Source organism: Sander vitreus, chromosome 12, assembly GCF_031162955.1.
Source record: "Sander vitreus isolate 19-12246 chromosome 12, sanVit1, whole genome shotgun sequence".
NCBI classification, from domain to species: domain Eukaryota; kingdom Metazoa; phylum Chordata; class Actinopteri; order Perciformes; family Percidae; genus Sander; species Sander vitreus.
Window position 1 is genome coordinate 16,295,219 of NC_135866.1, and position 19,387 is coordinate 16,314,605.

The 19,387-nt window shown below is 38.7% G+C and overlaps 1 protein-coding gene across 2 annotated transcripts in view; it reads left to right on the plus strand.

Annotated features, from left to right (window-relative positions):
* Window positions 1-19,387, plus strand: part of atp6v1h (ATPase H+ transporting V1 subunit H) — a 29,544-nt gene that overhangs the window by 583 nt on the left and 9,574 nt on the right. Inside the window, exons 2-12 of one of the 2 annotated variants that reach the window (XM_078264121.1) lie at window positions 495-651; window positions 1,734-1,833; window positions 2,978-3,067; window positions 4,081-4,194; window positions 6,167-6,271; window positions 7,509-7,568; window positions 8,521-8,618; window positions 9,697-9,889; window positions 14,138-14,316; window positions 14,759-14,884; window positions 17,616-17,717. In XM_078264121.1, coding sequence (XP_078120247.1) covers window positions 548-651; window positions 1,734-1,833; window positions 2,978-3,067; window positions 4,081-4,194; window positions 6,167-6,271; window positions 7,509-7,568; window positions 8,521-8,618; window positions 9,697-9,889; window positions 14,138-14,316; window positions 14,759-14,884; window positions 17,616-17,717 — 1,271 coding nt within the window. In that variant the 5' untranslated portion in view covers window positions 495-547. The remainder of the gene's footprint in view (window positions 1-494; window positions 652-1,733; window positions 1,834-2,977; window positions 3,068-4,080; window positions 4,195-6,166; window positions 6,272-7,508; window positions 7,569-8,520; window positions 8,619-9,696; window positions 9,890-14,137; window positions 14,317-14,758; window positions 14,885-17,615; window positions 17,718-19,387) is intronic. The other variant, XM_078264122.1, reaches the window with a different exon arrangement.

Genomic DNA, 19,387 nt, shown 5'->3' on the forward strand with positions numbered 1-19,387 from the left:
AACTAATCCAACCAACGAAGACGAGTACTAGCCAATCAGAGGCAGAGTAGGGGCGGGTCACGCCTTCACGATCCTAGAAAACGCAAATTTGCCTGCTGCTAAACTAAATAGCTAACTGCTCTGTTTCAGTTCAGCTGCTGGGCTTTTTGTTAGCTAGCTTGTTAACTAACGTCAGAATTAGTTCAACTTAGAAGTACATGAAATAAGTATTATCTGACACACGTTGAAATATTCACGGTATAAATGACACATTATATGTAGCTCAAAGCTACCTGTAGGCTTTAACGTTAATATCTTCTGTAACAGCTAGCTAGCTAACCAAACTAGGTAACTGTTAAATGCCATCTTTACTTGAGTATCAGCATCAGGTGTTGTATTGTTGGCTATATGCACTATTTACAGTTTAGCTTGTACACACAAACGGGCCCAAACCTGTAACATTGCCTCTGATATTGAGTCACTCTGCTGATGTTCATTCTGATGTTTCTATCCAGGTGGAGCAGGATTTTTATTCATACATATACTGTGGTAGATATATTATCACAGGATGGATATCCGCGGGGCTGTGGACGCTGCAGTCCCCACCAACATCATTGCTGCAAAGGCAGCTGAGGTGCGGGCCAATCTGGTCAACTGGCAGTCCTACCTGCAGTAAGCACACATTACAACAGTACATCATGTTAATATACAAACACTGGACACTTTATTGCGTACACCTGTACTAATGCAGTTCAACACAAGAGCTCAGCCATTAATTCTACTTGAGCAAAGTTTTTGTTTGCTGTCCAAAACGTTTTTATTCTACTTTGTTAACTACTTGAATAATTAATAGTAAGATGTTTTATTGTGTCCACCTCATTTACATAACATTTCTCGTCTGCTTCAGAAAGTTTACTTTTAATGAAATTAACAGATTTCAACGCTCTACTTTTCTATACCCTGTAAAGCGACTTTGAGTTCGTGAAAAGCGCTATATAAATTCAATTATTTATTATTATTATTATTATTATTACTTGGCATAAGTTAGAAAATAAGGTGCATATTTTGCAGAATAATTTGCACATTTAGTTGTGATATTATTTAATATATTAATATATATTATATATATTATAGTCAGCATGTCAAACTGTCCTTAGACAAGTTAAGCTCTCATTACATCGATCTTCTGAATCCATCAGTGTAATAATTGCAGACTGAGTGCAGTGTATTAATCTAAAAGCAGCTCTAGTTCCTGTGTTGTGATTCATTGTCTTGGGTGCTACTTCCTCTTTGAGCCTGCATGTTTTATAATACAGCAGTTCTGACCTGTGACTCACATTAACATTTCCAAAAGAATCATCTGATGACTTTATTCCTTATTTCATTTAATGTGGATGTGCTATAAGCATGTTTGACTATAACTAGCTACCTCCATGGACCATCCATAGTGTGTTTTTCCTTAACTAGAACATATGGTATTTCCAGGTTAATTAACATTATTGTGCAAGCTGCTCTTGCAATTAGAAGCAGCATGCTCATGACCAGGTAAAGCCCAATCCTCCAGTGTTGTATGTCTCGCTCCGATGGTAAAGGACATGTTTTGAATGCCTCATGATTAAGCATTAGAAACAATCACTCTTTATTAGCACACCCACTGTTGGTCTTGCTGTTGTTGGTCAACAATGTATATAGTTAATTGCATACTGTAGTAGCATTGTGCTAAAATGGCAGTGTCTTGATGAATTCTCTTGTAGGAGTCAGATGATCTCAGTAGAGGACTGTGAATTCATCAAGAAATTTGAGGTGGCCAACTCTGAGGAGAAACAGGTCATTCTGACCAATGAAGGACATCAGGTATTGAGTACTCATCCAACACGTGTTAGCAGTTCTCCTTTATATTTCTGTGGGCATTGTGCTGATGTACAATTTACCGTATAGGCATTGAGATAAGCGAAAACCTGTTCAATCAATCTGTTCTGTCAACGTTTTACAATTCTACCTCAAAAGACTTTAAACCACCTGCAGTGTCTTGGCTTTTCAAACCAAGGGGGTAAGCTTCTCCTCACAACGCGTACCTCCTATGGCGCCATTTTGATGCTAACAAGCACTCACCCCCCGTTAGCATCCCATTGACTGCCATTCATTTTGACATCACTTTGACAGCGAATAACTTTACATCTGAAGCGTTTAAAGACTTTATTTGTCCATTGTTTATTTCTTAAGAAACACAACAATGTATAAAAGGCCCCATTACCTTGTATCTCATGTTATGGCTCCGTAGTAGACGTAGTAGTAGTAGTTTTTGTAAAAATAGGCTAACGATTGTGTCATAACCACGGGACTTACTGTCGCACAGTAGAGGAATTACCGTACAGTACAGGAGAAGCTCGCAGGCAGTTTCGACTTACATTAGCTGTTTAAGTTTAATTACTAATGTTAACTAGCATTTTAGTTAGCAATAATTAGCCTGTGTCCATGTTATCTCCTTACATATACCTACGCTCACCGTCTCTGCAATATTCGGAATGATTGAGATTTCTCTTGGCACAGCTACCAGAAGACTTACAACTTTCAGACAGGTTGCTCACGTCACTTTTACGTCGTCTCTCTCAGTTGGAGGCTGCGCAGTAAAGCTCGGCGCTCACCGGAAAAGGGCTTCTAATATCCTTCAACGGGATCTGTTGGTCCATTCTATATACAGTCTGTTTCAAACACATATAACATAGACTTCCTGGTTCATTCCTTATTTTTTACCTGTACCCAGTACTAACATGCCTACCCCAAATGCAGCCTCTTGCATTGTTTTGCTGTAGTGCTATTGTGGATCTTAAAGGACCCTTATGCTGTAACATAAGTAGTTTGCTGACCTGAGTTAGTCTTTTGACTGTTTTTTTGAAGTGTCAGGCAGAATAAAAGCAAGGCAGTTTGTTCAAATAGTGAATTGGTACATGGGTGCTGTGTCTTTCTGATGTCGTATGAATCTTTTGTTTTTGCTCAGTGTGCAAAGACCTTTCTGAACCTGATGGCACACATCTCCAAGGAGCAGACAGTCCAGTACATCCTGACTCTGATTGATGACACTCTGCAGGTAGACAAACATACCAACAACTGTGTGTGAGAGAGAGAGAGAGAGAGAGAGAGAGAGAGATTAATTAATTAATTACCCCCACCAACCAAGAGGTTTGCTTTAGGCTTTGTGTGTATTTAAAGACTTATTTGTGGTTTTAAATAAATTAAATGACATTATTGATAACTAGCGGTGGAATATTTCCCTGTGATGGCCACGGGAGATTGTTTTCATGATCCTGTATAAAATGATCTAAAATAAAAACCATAACAGCTAGAGCATGATTCTTTTGGCAGAAGAAAGCTAAGGCTTCTGTCTTTAGCTTCATTACGTTGTGACGCTTCTGATGACGCTATCACGTTACGTGACGTCAGATGCCAAACCGCCTGATACTATTCTATTGCCGATAAAACTATCAAAACGCCTTTACAATCTGCTCATAAAAATAAGCATATCTCAAAAACTAAAAAAATTACTTGGTTCAAATAACTAATGGAGTGTTAAGAAATACTGTGTTCATGTTTCTACATTTAGAAATCTTTTGGATTAATTAATGTTTTTTGTGTTTATTTAGTATAATTTGATTAAAAAAAAAACTTGTCAGACTTTTGTATTTCTTTTATTTATGACACAATGTCAATACTTTAATTGATTATTATGGTTTATTGACTTGCATAACCTGTTAGCTTAGGATGTACTGATTTTAGGGATAGAAGTATTTGAAGATACTCCAAGAAATGACATCACAATAAGCAAAAATACCTATGTAGGCACTGGTTGACAATTTCTATTTCAGAGTTCAAAGGGTTAAACAATTAACAGTAGTTACAGTTTATTTTTAAAAAATAGTAAAGAATTGAATTGGTGAATATACTGTTAAAACCGAAGTAATCTGTTATATAGAGTTGGACTTCCCATCCTCTTCCCTTCTAAAGCATGTGTTTAATTACTACAGTTTTACTTTAATTTTGTGCAGAAAATAAGTCTTTACAATCCAGGAGCTTATCAACAACCTTAATTCATGTGTGACTCAGGAGAACCATCAGCGGGTCAACATCTTCTTTGACTACGCCAAAAAGACGAAGAACACCGCCTGGTCCTACTTCCTTCCCATGCTGAACCGTCAGGACCTTTTTACTGTCCACATGGTGAGTTAAGAGTTGATGATACGAAGTGGTTGTCAGTCATATCACAATTCAAGCTGTCCCTGCAACATTAGACTAGTTGGCCATCATGAGGAACAATGTCAGCCTTTACATTAAACAGGGTCAACATAGGTTCACAGTGGACTGTGAACTAGGTGAGGAAACATCTCTAGTCCATGCTTAAAACCTAAGCACATTGTAGTATTTTTAGTTGCTGACATGCATAATCTATCAAACATCATAGGTTATTAAATAGAATATCATAGATTATATTCCACAGTTAAAATGGTAGATTCCATTACATTTTTCACAGTTGACTCTACTTCTAATCATAGGAAGGCATCAATAATTCCTCACAAAGCAACCTTCTCCTTTTCCCACGAAAACAGCCAATTAATGTAATGATTTCTACCTGCCACCCTTTTCAAAGGATGACCACCCAACGACAAACTATGATAGGGCACACACAGCTTAATTATAAATGCCAGCCAGATGGCATCCAGCAGGTGGGCGTCATGTGACCCAAAGTCTGCAACACAGCACTTTAACTCAATTCAACTATCATGCTGACTCTTGCTTTTAAAATGGAGACTCGGTTTTTCTACATATCATTTCCTAGCAAAGGAGGAAATTGGAAAACGGAATATGTTACTGTCTCATCACAGGGCACAGGAAACACTTTACAAGCCAAAATTGTGCATGAGGTAGTTGATGTGGCTTCAGGCATTTTCACACTTGGATGAGGTTGTAGATCACGTTTTGTGTTCAGTCAGTATTTTGGTGCGGTTTCAAGTCAAGGTATTTTAAATTGAAGTACTTTTTATTTCCATGTGTCTAGCCTTCATCCTTTTCTCTCTTTTTGTATTTCTTTCTCTCCCTGGAATTTAAATTAATGAAGCTCTAATGCACCGTAGAAGACTTGATCAAAAAAAGTTGTAGCTTTTTTTTAATAGCTCCTCCTTACATACCTGCAAACTAGTCGCTTTTCGGCGAAAATCGACGTTTTGAATGGGAAAATGTCATCCACGTGAATCGTGTAGATCCGAAGAGTTTTTATTTAGGGGGGGGTCCGAGACCCGGTGCTAATATGGCACCGGTGCCTTAACGACCGTTATCTACCGGACCGAATAGCAACGCGGATTTCGGTGCCTTATTTAGGTGCCACTTAAATGCCTGCGCTTCTCTCTGATGCTCCGAAAACGTACGTTAGAGGGAACTGAAACATCGCCGCACGGGACGCTAGTTAGTTAACACTACACTCGACAGCAGGTAACGTTAGCCTACCGTTAGCAGCTGGAGTAAACCTTATATATATGTCAATGGAGTAAACACGGTTAAAATGCTGACAGCTAAACGGTGTAAAAGTGTCTATATTTCACTGGAGAGGACTGTAACACCAGACTGTAGCTGCCATTGTCTGAAAAACAACAGACTAAGCCTCGCCTCGCCAGCTTCATGCTGCATTTAAAGTAATTGTAAAATACCCTTTTCCCATCCAGTGTTTTTTTTGTTGTCATTAACAGGAATTTACTGGTGAAATAAGTTATTATTACATTTTTAATAAATAATTTAATTTTAAATGTGTGTGTGTATATATATATATATATATATATATATATATATATATATATATATATATATATATATATACACACACACACACACACACACACACACACACACACACACACACATACATACATACCTTACGACTAAAACAAAGCAACAAAATTGTAAAATTGTCTGTTTCATCAATGGTGAAAATACAAGTTTATTGTTTGTATATTTTACATCAAAAAGGAAAATTTCTCAAGGAAATGCTACATGATTGCCATTGCTGCCATTTTAGTAATAATTAACAAATGCTATACCGTGATATTTCAGTGCAATTGATTATGGCCTTCCTGTAAATGTATACTGTTGAATGACTGTTCTTGCACAACAATATGAATTTAAAATGTCCTTCCTTTATTAGGCGGCGAGGATCATCGCTAAGCTGGCTGCCTGGGGCCGTGATCTGATGGAGGGAAGTGATCTGAACTACTACTTCAACTGGATCAAAAGCCAACTCAGTTCACAGGTATTTAAATCTGAATGTTGTTGCTAAAATATCTTGTGATATATAAAAGTCTGTGTATCTAAATATCTGGATTACTGAGGTGGTTTTGGCTTTTTTGGCTTTTGTCATTGATTGAACTACAAAAAAACTAACCTGTTTATATATTTTGTCATTTTACAGTAACCTTTTTTTACTGTAAAATTGTGTGTTCTGTCTGTTTTATGTGACTACTACAGTACAGTGTAGTTCAGTACAATAGTAGCCATATAAGGTGATGGGAAACATGTTGCCTGATAGTAGCAGTTTAAGGAAGGTGATAGCAGGTGTCACCAGACTCAGTGAATTTACTATTGTCAAGGTCATTCATTTTCAAGATAACTCTAAGTAAGTAAGTGGAGTATATACTCATTTGAAAATTAAAAGTTATGTATGATGGTTTTGTCGTTGGAAAGGTCCAATTCATTGGGATTTATCTTCTTGGCAGCATGAATGTGCAAATCATATGTTTGTGTCTGTGCACACTGTATACTGCATGATTGAGTTTTAAAATAAATGAACTAATTAGATATATCATGTCATGGATAATTAATTTCTTAGATATTAGGACATCAATCTCCAAGATACATTGGCTTTGTCTTTCTCATGTGGAGTATAATTATTTAAACGGCAAAAGTAATTTCTACTTTCTATCTCTATTCATTTTCACTTAATTCAATTCTGTTGTTTGAGCTCAAGGTGAAAACCTTGCCAGAATGATTGAAATGTACTGTAACGTATTTATTCATATTGACTTGCCTGTCAGACCTTGAGTCTATTGTACGCTGTGATGTAGGTGCTAGCTTTGCCTTGAAGATGAATGCACCAAAGAGTGGGCTGATAACACCTGAATATTAATTCCCAGTTTCTTTATGCTTGTACATTGCACCCTGGTATTTCTAAAATATACAGAGGTGTTCATCGATTCAGATATAGTCAGCTCTTTCAAAAGCATGATTTTATCAATTTCTCTTTTTATTAAACATTCTGTGTCTTTGCAAAATATGTTCTCAAACTATAACTGCTTCTTGAAATTGCGTTTCATTATTCATTTCCCTTCTCAACAGCCAATCAACAAATCAGTCCGCATCCGATGTCACTGAATTGCATTTGTGGTCAAGCTTACAGCACATACTGTGTAGTCCAGCAGGACTGTGACTTAGCTCAAAGCTATGGATTTTGAAAAATTGTGCACCTGTTTGTTTTGTTTATCTCTCATTAGAACCTACATGGTACAGGTCCAGAAACAGGCTCAGGAGCAGGAACTATTTCCCCCAGTGAAGTGAGTATCCGTGAAGTGCATCTTCAGTCAATCTGGCGCTTCCACAAAAACAAAAACCCTCAATGGCAGGATTTGTGCAAGCTGGCATCTGCCAGGTGTCACTGGACTTTCACATCTTTTCTTTCCCCTATTTATCTCTCCCATCCTGTTCTTGCACTCCAGTTATTCAAACTGCAGATTGTTAGAGTCCTGAGTCTGTTAGAGCAAGTTTAAAGGAATTCTCCATTTGGACAGCATGGTGTTTGCTGCAACTGATTGGTTTTAACTGTAGGAATTGCATGCAGTAAGCCACTTCTCCTTAATGCTGAAAGTGCATGACAAACAGCTTTTCCTGTTTTAGGATAACAAGGGGAAATTGTTGTAGCATTTGCACAGCAGCAGCATCCTACCATTTTATACTCCATACAAGCATAGTGTGATTATTCTGAGAAGTGTGCTCAGAAATCTATTAACATGAGCACTAACTAATAATTGAACATCATCTTTTCCTCTGCATTTTCAACCAGGTTACCTCCACTCTTCTGTCCTCACTGCTGCCTGTTCTTCTTGCTGGACTTCTTTGCTTTTCTTCAACCGCTGTTAATTAACAGATTAATGTGATCTATTTTCTCCTCTCAGCTTCCTCCACTCTAATCTCAATTTACATTATTTTGCTCAGGTGTGATGGGACACTTTTCCCTGCTACTGCTCTGTGTTGTACTATTGGGTCTGTGATCTAGCATGTGGTCATGTATATTACTATGGACTGCATGTGCGATGCCTCAGGTTTGATCGGTGGAGGTAATGCAAGTTTTGGACTGGCCTTCTTCTATGTGCTGTATCTGCTTGTCAACTACTACGTGTTTCAGAACTGCACTAATTGTACTTGACCTTCTAACATGTTTGTTTTCCTGATTACACAGCTAAGGCTCACGCTTCGGTTTGAGTAAATGTTTGCCTCTGTCCTTTGCAGAGCTCTCAGTACGTCCAGTGTGTGGCTGGGTGCCTACAACTGATGCTGAGGGTGAATGAGTATAGGTTCGCCTGGGTGGAGGCTGATGGAGTCAACTGGTGAGTGATAACTCCTTATTAACAGAGTTCCTACAGTTTTTCACAGTCTAGACTTTAGTCTAATTTCAGTCTAGACAGAGAGATGACAGCTGGAAATTCGAGGAGAGATAGGGTTGTACTTGGCTTACAGACAGACAACAATTTAGAATAAAGTACACAAAAGGACAGCAATGAGTAAATCAATAATTAATACAAAAAGTACTCAAGAACACAGGGTTAACACCAACGCCACTTTTGTCATCATCGCTTTTCACCTAACCCATCTAAAGAAAGCAGCAAGAAGAAAAAGCCAGAACTTAGAGGACCACCCTGTCAGATCCATAGCCAGTAACAGTCCAAATTACATTTTATTACTGATGGAATAAAACACTTCATGTACCTGTTAGTAACATCTTCAGAGAGGTGGAATGTCCTTCCTAGTGGAAGCAAATTAAACTCACTTTATGAAGGGTGCTGGGTGCCCCCTGATTCCTATTTCCGTGAAGAGTTTTCCCGTAGAGCTGGCTACATAGCCCCTGCACCCCACCTCAACTGGGCGTACCTTCACCCTTCAGCCTCGGCCCTCTGCTTCAGCTGCTAGATTGGAGTGCCGCAGCTTCTTACGCTCATAGGCTTCATTGACCGCATCCTCCCACGGGACTGCCAGCTCAATGATGTAGCCATGTTGGCAGAAGGTGGACCACATGTTCACATCTTTAGCTTGTCACACACATTTTTTTCTATATACAGCATTGTAAAAACAAGCCTTAGTGCTTGATTTGGATTTGATAATTAGTGCACATCTATGAGCACCACATCTCTGCACTTACCAGCTATTTCTCAAATGTATGACTTGCTGTCTAGCTGTAGTCATTAGTACTCTGTAGTTTGAGCGCCTCTTCTGTTATCTAAAGACTGTCTGTCTGAACATTTCATTCTCATCCATCATCAGAGATAATGGATGAGCAGCATGCAGGCACACAGCTGTGAAAGCTATTCTGTTAACAGATGGTAGATATAGATGGTCCTTTTCCCAGCACTTTATTTTTTTTCCATTTTTAGTTTTTATTAATTTATATACTGTGTTTTTATGTTTAAGCATCACAGCGGTGCTGAGCAACAAGTGTGGCTTCCAGCTCCAGTACCAGATGATCTTCTGTGTTTGGCTCCTGGCCTTCAGTCCTCAGCTCTGTGAGCAGTTGAGACGCTACAACGTAGTGCCAGCCCTGTCAGACATCCTTCAGGAGTCTGTCAAGGAGAAGGTCACTCGAATCATTCTGGCTGCCTTCAGGGTATGTGGAGAATTGTGTCTCTAAAATTCCTCTTTTCACTGATAATGTTTTGACCACACTAACTGAATTTCTGTCCAACATCTTGGCCTAGGGGAAACGCAAGATTATCTTACTTTTTAAATTTTTTTTAAATGTACTTTTGTAGTAACATTTTACCACATAAAGTTTTTTTCTGTTTGGCAAAAAGCTATTAGATATTTTGAAAATTCCTTGCAAATGATTGCAGATCATAATGTTCTTCCAGCACTTATAGTGTTATACTGATATAGGACAGTCTGTGCATTGTTTAACAGAGCACTTTAAACATTTGCATTTAGTAAGGCTGTATACTTAATCACAACAAGAGCAACCTGAAATTACACTTAAATGACAAATGAGGCAGCCCATAAAAGATACATAAATACAATTTATGATTATGCTGCCCTTTTAATCTACCTGCCCTGATTGCTCAATCCACTGAATATCTAATGTAGTCCTAAGAGCTGCGTTCTGGACTTGCTCTGTTGTTTCACATTTGTGCCAGGTAATGAATTCCCCATACTATACCCTGACAAAATTAGGCCTAATTTATCTTCCCATTCTGTTGTGCTTTTTACTAGAGGAACTTAGTGCGTCTGACAGGGCACTAACACAGGTCTGAAACATCTGAGAAATACATTGATGTGATAACTTCCAGGTCTTTAGAGGGGTAGGTATTGTGTTTTGGAAGAGTATACAAATGATTGCTTGGTTCCTAAAATTAAGCATTATTATGCAGACAAACACACTTCTCTTAGTCAACCTACAGTATACTAATATTTCTTGTTAACAGTAATAATCCTCTGCTATAAGGCAAGGCAAGGCAGCTTTATTTGTATAGCACATTTCAGCAACAGGGCAATTCAAAATGCTTTACATGAAAACAGAAAAAAATTAAAAACAGATAAAATACGAGAAAAAAAAGTTACAGTGCAGTATAAGAAATTAAACATTGAAGAGCAGTTAAATCAGTTAAATATATAAAAGCAGATAAAATAACTTTCCTGGACTCAGTGATCCATTTCTTGGAAAGCCAAAGCTTTTTGACCAATATGACAGATATCTCAAGCAGTCCGGCCCATTTTTTCTAACCATCTCACCCACTATGGGTCCAGATGCGTCGGACGGCTTTGAGATTTCATTCTCCATAGTTACAGAAGCTTTTCTTGAGTATACTCTTATCTTTTTCGATGTGGTCGTCACCGCAAAGCTTAGTTCTTTTTTTCGGCAAACCTTGTAAAACCCGGTACCGCCCTGCAGACAAAAATCTTTTAATAGCCAAGAACGTGTTCTTAAACTATTTTTATTTATTCTGCAGTCTGTCTCTAAATAGTCAAGAACTCGCTCAGAGTGTTGATAAACTATTTTTTTTTCTTTTTTAGGCCTTCTGCCTAAATTAGTTAGTTACTTCGACTAACTTTTTGACCAGCCCAACGTCTGTCTCTTCTGTCACTCTATTTCCATGCCTGCATCAGAGAAACAATCAGAGATATGTCCGTTTCTGCAAGAGAATGTTACTACCAATATGGCAGACATCTCATGCAATCCGGTCCATATTTTCTAACCATCTCACCCACTGTGACACTACTTATATATACTATAACACAGATACGCTGTACCTGACCACCCTCAGCACATATCATATTGAATGCTAAACAGATTCATGTTGAGTCAAAGAATTATGCCGTAGAAAAAAAATATAGATTTTTAATTTCATTTAAAAATCGATATTTTTTTCTAGCCTTAATGATTCTAGGTTTGTCCAACCCGGCAACACCAGACAGTCTCAGAGACCTTGGTCACAGTTACAATGGTGTGGTAAATGCCATTGATTACATGATTAGTAATATCATGCTCCTTCACTAGTGGAAGAAAATGTGTAGCTGAGGTAGGGCTGGGCAATATATATTAGAGCTTAGATCTGGCCCAAAAAATCAAGCCCAACCCGAGCCCGTGCACGTTGTGTCCGAGACCGGCCCGGCCCGACACATTAACTGGAATTATGAGCCCGAGCCCGATTTCAACCCGACACTTTTTTTAATACGTGGGCCGTTATAACTGACGTTCTAAACTACAATTCAGAGTTGTTTGAACTCAACGCATTTCTCTGTGAGGGCTTACTTCGCCCTCATGCTTGGAGAAGTAACAAAAGAGGACGTTGAAGGCTGACTATCATCTTTTCTGCCACGGCGAGCCTGCTTCATGTGTCTGTTCATCATCGTTTTATTTGCTGTCATAGGCGAGCAGCGTGCCGCACTTAGCCTAATGCACTCGACAAAGCCGACACATATGTTGTCACTGCCCACGACTTGTTTAAAATGGTTCCATACCTCCGACTTTCCTCCAAACTTGCTCAAAGGTAATTCTTCTGTTTTTCTTTTTTTCTTTACATCCTCAAGCTCCATGTTGCACTTAAGCTACACCATACAGCCCAGCAGCCCCGGTGTGATGTGTGCGAGAGGAGGAGACTCCGCGCATGACACGTGTTGCATTTTGTAACTGTAGTCCAACTTGTGTAACTTTTTGGACACATTTGTTACTTTGGCCTAAATATAGCCTATATAGATAATGTTTCTGATTATGGCATAGCTTTCTACCCACCTAATTAGGCTAATAAAGTAATGATTAAAAAAAACACAAATGCTTGATCAAGGGCCCGGCCCGAGGATAGTGGCGGAAAATAACGGCCCGGCTCAGGCAGAGAATCTAAACGCTAATATATATCGATATTATATCGACATCAATATACGAGGCTGGATATCTTCTTACATTTTGGATATCGTAGTATTGTGATATGACACACGTGTTGTCTTTTCTTGGTTTTAAAGGCTGCATTACAGTGAAGTGATGTAATTTTCTGGACTTACCGGACTTACTTACTGTTTAATAATTTGCCATGGTATCCACATTATTGGTGATTATTTATCAAAACTCTGTGTAAATATTTGTGAAAGCACCAATAGTGAACCCTTCAATATCGCCACAATATCAACATCAATGTATTTGGTCAAAAATATCATATTTGATTTTCTCAATATTGCCCAGTTCTAAGCTGAGGAAGGTATTTAAAGTTGCCAGTATTTCTCTGTCAGCCATTTCCCATCAGTATTTCACTGTCATTTTAACCTCAGTAAATTGGCATTTGTTTTCCTGATGGACTACCATTCCATGTCTTTTTGTTTACTGAAAGAAATTGGTTTGAGACAACATTTTAGAGTATGTATTGTTGTACTGTATTATGTTTGCCTCAATGGATTGCATCTGTTCCTGCTTTGAATTTCCCCCAAAGCTCATTCATCACACCTCTCACGTCAGCAGAGCTGTCACATAAAACGTTTGGGAATGTTCCCGCAAGAGAAATGGGCTCAGTTTTTAATTGGTGAGAGAAGTTTGTAGTTCAGTTTCATATTACAGCTAATTAAAAACAACGGTGGGCAGTGGACACTGAAACCTCTTGATGTTGGGTGGGTTTTCCTGAGAGTTGTTCAACTTACCTTGCAGTAACTGTCTTTGATTTAGAGTGAGGAGAGCTACAAAAAGCATTGTTCCTCACCAACACTCCCTAGTTGGGGCTCTCTTTAGTGTGTCATGCCGATTTTGAGGAATTTGGGATTATAACATGTACAGTAACAATTATCTTTTTACAAAATCCTTTACAAACATATTCCACATTCGTCCTAACTGCAAATTAGCCTGCTCACCACATGGGACTTGCAATGTGACATAAATTATCCGGACCATCTAAGAGTTGGAAAAAAAAAAACGTATTTAATTAGGCTGCAGAAAACATGAAACTTCTTTTAGCCATAAGCCTTTAAAGGCACTCAGGCTCTAAACATTTGCTGTGAGCTGGCCTATTTGCTCTATTTGAGAGGGATGTTGTGCACACATCAAAGGTTATTGCAAGAAAGAAATTGCCAGATATGTGTAGTTAGCTGTAGATATGCCCTCAATGGGCTTAGGGGTTCAAGCTAAATATGGGTTGGGTTTCCTAAACTACTTGGTTTTATTGTGGTAAATGTTGATTAAATTTCTGTCACTCAACTAGTCGATTAATCGACTGATTGTTGCAGCACTGAGTTTCTTATGCACTCATTCATTCATTGATTTGTTTGGTATGAATAGGTTATTTTCAGATGTTGAATATCTTAATTTCTCAACCAAATTGCTCACTTATAAGTGTAGTTATTAATATACAACATCTGTTCCTCACACTGTCCCCTCTTACAGAATCTTCTGGAGAAGTCAGCAGAGAAGGAGACTCGTCAGGAGTACGCCCTGGCCATGATTCAGTGCAAGGTGCTAAAGCAACTCGAGAACCTCGAGCAGCAGAAATATGACGACGAGGACATCACCGAGGACATTAAATTCCTGCTGGAGATGCTGGGAGAGAGCGTACAGGATCTCAGGTACCCAGTCGATTCCATTGCATAAACAACAAAACATTCAGTCATGAGTAGTTCCGCTACAGAGAGCAGATTGCGAAAACATTGTGTTATATTCTGTAAAAAAAAATAAGGAAGAGTATATTATAGTGCTGTACATGAATCTGATCAACCTTCATGAAGCTAGTCTATTTTCTCATTTATTACATTGCTGTTTATTTTGAATGCTGCGTGGCTGTAAACAATGCAGCATTCAGAATAGATGTGTACATATAGAAAGTTAGATATTCTCTTTACTTAAAGTGTGTTCAACTAGACCATATGCTGTACCTCTCAGTACAACAGGTGGGTTGAAAGAAAGCAGCTTTTCTGCAGAGGGACAACTAAAAGAAGATCTTTGGACTGTCCTCTTGTTGGGGGAAAAACAAAAAAAATGTTTAATGTATGTTGTGTTTTTAATCAACAGCTCATTTGATGAGTACAGCTCTGAACTCAAGTCTGGCCGCCTGGAATGGAGTCCTGTGCACAAGTCTGAGAAGTTCTGGCGTGAGAACGCCGTCCGCCTGAACGAGAAGAACTACGAGCTCCTCAAGTAGGATGAAGCATTTATTGTAGCGACCCACAAGGGCACAATGATGTTGGATATGCTTTATCATACACTCAGATGTTGCCACTAGAGAAGTGAATTATTATGTATTCTAAATTTGAACGTGAGAACGGAAATGAAAAGATGTGATTTAATTCTAAAGGGTTGAATTGAATTTTAATGAAGTTTTTTTTCTTCTGTAAGCTGCATATTAAAATCAGGCTTTTGCTAGCATGCAAACGTGCTAAACTAAGATGGTTAACATGGTAAACGTACCTGCTAAACATCAGCATGTTCGCATTGTCATTGTGAGCATATAAGCATGATGACATTAGCATTTAGGTCAAAGCACTGCTGTGGTACAGCCTCACAGAGGTGCTAGCATGACTGTAGACTCTTCAGTTACTGTGAGCTTTTTGTGAGTGGCATATACAAATTTGAAATATTTGGTACGGTTTCCCAAATTGAAAAATATGGTATGATATTAAGTAAAAGTAGTCTTTTAATTCAAGGGGAACTATTGTGATATACTTTATTTAATGTCTATATATATATATATATATATATGGGCTGTCAAAATAACGCGTTAATTTCGATTAATTGAGAAAAAATAACGCGTTAAAAAAATTAACGCAGATTAATCCATTCCATATTGATGTTTGCATACAGACGAAAATCTGGTGCCACTGATATGTCTGCGCTTCTCTCTGATGCTCTGAAACAGACGTTACAGGAAACACAAACCCCGCTGCATGTGACGCTAGTTAACACAATACTCAACAGCAGCTAACGTTAGCCTACCGCTAGCTAGTAGCTGGATTCAACACGGTTAAAATGCTGACAGCTAACGTTAAACGGTGTAAAGTTTGACTGTAGAGGATTCAACACCGGTATGTAACAATCTGCAGCTGCCGTCGGAGAAACGACACACACTGGTAAACTACAGCCTCGTGGTGCATTTGAAGTTATTGTAAATGTCCTTTTCCTATCAGGTTGTTGTTTTTGTCGTTCAACAGCAATTTACTAGTGAAATAAGTTATTGTTATACATTATTATTAAACATTTAATTTTGACCATATGGCCTTAGCAATAAACAAGCCGTTCTTTAATGTCACCAACTGTTGTTTAGTACCATTTTTTTTTTTTTTTTTTTTTTTTTACTTTCTTAAAGTATCGGTTCAGGCACCGTTAATTATGTATGTGATTAATTAATCACAGAGTATGTAATTAATTAGATTAAAATTTTGAATCGATTGACAGCCCTAATATATATTTAATTTTACAATATCAGATGTTCATATTAAACACAAAGCTTTAAGTAATGAGGTAATCATATTTAAAAGAAATCCCTGTGAGCCAGAACCTCAGATTTCAGACCGTTCTGAACACTGCATCCAGCAGTTATTTCTACTCTCAAGCTTACGTCAGCTCGTGCCATATTTCTATATATATGGTCACCTGCTCCAGACACATTAGTGCAAGTGTTTACATCACATCCACTGCTACATGTAGCTACATGCTAACATCCGGGAAAGCTGTAATCTTGGTTGCTGATGTTGTTAATTTCTCAGTTGGTGATTACAGGTGCAGCAGCCATGGGCAGTATGAGAAAAACTATGGCTGAGGTCGAACTTTGACCCTCTTGCTCATATGTGCTGCGCAAAGGATCGTGGATCAGAATAGATTTTCCATTAATAGACTTTTCCTTCTTTAACAAAAACAAAAGTTGAATTATACACTTCTAGAGACAATATATCATGAGACATTTCTAAAAAACTAATAGTTTTTTTTCCCACCCCTACTAAATAATATGGTAGTATGGGTATTGGAATGCAGAAAAAGTGTTTTTTGAACATTAAAACATGTAAACATGTTCAATTAGGAACCCAAAATACAAGTATGAACTGGAAAGTGAGCATAATAGGTCCCCTTTAATGGAACTGAAACCTAATGTTGAAAAGTTTAGGGTAAAAAAAAAAATACATCGATTCTTGTGTTTAGATTATAGGTATTATTATAGGTATATTGGCATTAAACGTCCATGGCCACATTTGTTCAAACACTCACATTGAGTTCTGTGGTAACACTTGTCTCAGATTGACACTCACCATCATCTTGTCTGATGATTGCACAGCCCTTCAACATTGTTTCTTTCGTGTGTGTGTGTGTGTGTGTGTGTGTGTGTGTGTGTGTGAGTGAGTGAGTGATCTAAGGACTCAGATCACAAGAGATAAAACATCAATTTGTGTTCTTTGTTATTCCAGTCACACACACTGTTGGGGCTACTGACATTGAGTAAAAATCCTGATCTACACATGTCATTCTCTCATCACTGTCCTCTCTCTGTAATTAGCTCAGGCATCATTTCAGCTTGTATTATCCCCCTTCTTTCTTAGTCTTTTCACCCGATTCTCTCGATGCTTTGTCTCACTTTAAACCCGGAGGTGTCACTTATTCAGATGCCTTATGTCTTATGCCCATGGATTTTGATTTTAGAGTTTTGGTTTTAAAGTAACATTGGCTTTGAGAAAGATCAGTGCATTTTTACATCCAACACTTCTTCAGGGTTAAAGAATCTCATCTAATTTATTTTACAAAGCTTTGTCTGAAAAGTCTTTGCCTAGAAGCATCTGAGAAATATGTGATTTTCAGAGTGAAAAAGGTGTGATGTAATCTGCCTTTCGATGCAGACGGACCTCTCCATTTAAATGCATTCCATTTTGTCTGCCTTCAATAGGATCTTGACGAGGCTTTTGGAGGTGTCTGATGATCCTCAAGTCATAGCAGTGGCAGCTCACGACATTGGAGAGTATGTGCGGCATTATCCACGTGGCAAACGGTAAGGCATATTTCTGTGAAAAGCAATTTGTATCAAAGCTCAAGGCCGTTTTACAGTCGCTGTAGCCGAGCTCGCGCGCGCCAATGTGACGTCAAAATGACACAGATCAGGGGCGTTTCCAGGACTTCAGGAGGTTCGGGGCTTAGCCCGGACCATCCATCCATCCATCCATCCATGGATGGATGGATGGATGGATGCAATGCAAAATAGCAATTGGCTTGTTAATAGCCAGTGTATGTTCATTTTAGCTTTCCAGTTTGTATATGTAAGTCAAATGGCACCAACATTTGGCCTAATCATAACTGACCTGGCAACCCAAAGGCCAAGGTTTTGTTTCCAGATCTGTGTGGCGACCTATGATGCGGGGGGGTCTGGGGGTCCTCGCCCAGAACATTTTGAACATTAAACACTTCATTTCCTGCATTCAGGTGAACTTTTATGCACCTATTTCTACCTTTTTTCTGAATCAATTTATGCTGGAAATATGTAAAGGGAAACATAGGGGACAATTCAAAATATAAAAACATAATGGAATATATTGCAATAAGGCTCTCAGGCATTCTGTATTGCTTTCAACTATTTATTCTTCTTTGGATCGACTTTTCTAATTATATCTGAGTCAGCACACATGTAGCCCATCATTTACTCCTCCCTCCTCTTTTGCGTCTTTTGTTGGGGAAGTAAATGTAAATGTTACATTAATTAATTTTAATGAATTAATAAAGCCCTGGACTGTACTATTTCAGATGTGTTTGAGCAAGATTTCTGCTCATGTTCAAAACTTTGTGCTCTTTCAAAATATAACTCATCCCATCTGTGTTCTCTGATTTGAAGGCGTCGTGGAGGAGTACTTAAACTTATGTTGTCCTTTTCTTTCATCTTATATTCAAAATGTATTCACTCCCTTAAGGAGTTAGATTACCCTTTACACCTTGTAGCATGTAACAACCAGAAACTCCAGCACATTAGATTCATCCCCAAACCATGTAGGCTAAGCACTGTAATGCAAGGTTAATAGAGCTGAGTCCTTAAAGTTGCACTTTCCAAGTTGAACCTCTTCTCACACCACTTTAACTTGAATGTAAGCCTAATGGTAGAGCACTTCTTGGTTTCAGCTTGAAAAGTTACGCTTACAACACAGTCTAATCACTGTTGCTTGCAGTCGCTATGGCAACACGTCATGGGCTTTGCTTATCTGAGCTGCTGGATCTTAGAGTCGGTAGCCTACCGCAGCGGCGGTCTTGTAGTCTCTCCTACCCGTGCTGAGCGGGCGAGGTCTCACTGTAGGTTCATAGTCTTGACTTCTCACACGCGATCAGGCACATAGAGAGACTGACGGACGGACACACACACACACACACAGCCACATATATGCTACAATTACCACAGTTTTCCCCACTCATCCTGTCTCTTTCTATCAGAGAGAGATAGAGAGAGAGCAGCAGATGGGGAGGGATCGCTTTGTGACAGGCACGGAGTAATAAGCGTCAGGTATGAATGGCCAGGCGATCAGGCATGTTTACATAGGCTATTGTCCAGTTTCATATTTGTCAGTCAACTTTTCAAAATACATTCGGGGCTACACTAAAAACATTCGGGGCTGAAGCCCTGGCAAAATCGGCTGACGCTGCCTCTGACGTAGATCTCGCTGCCGTGCCAGGATTTTGAGT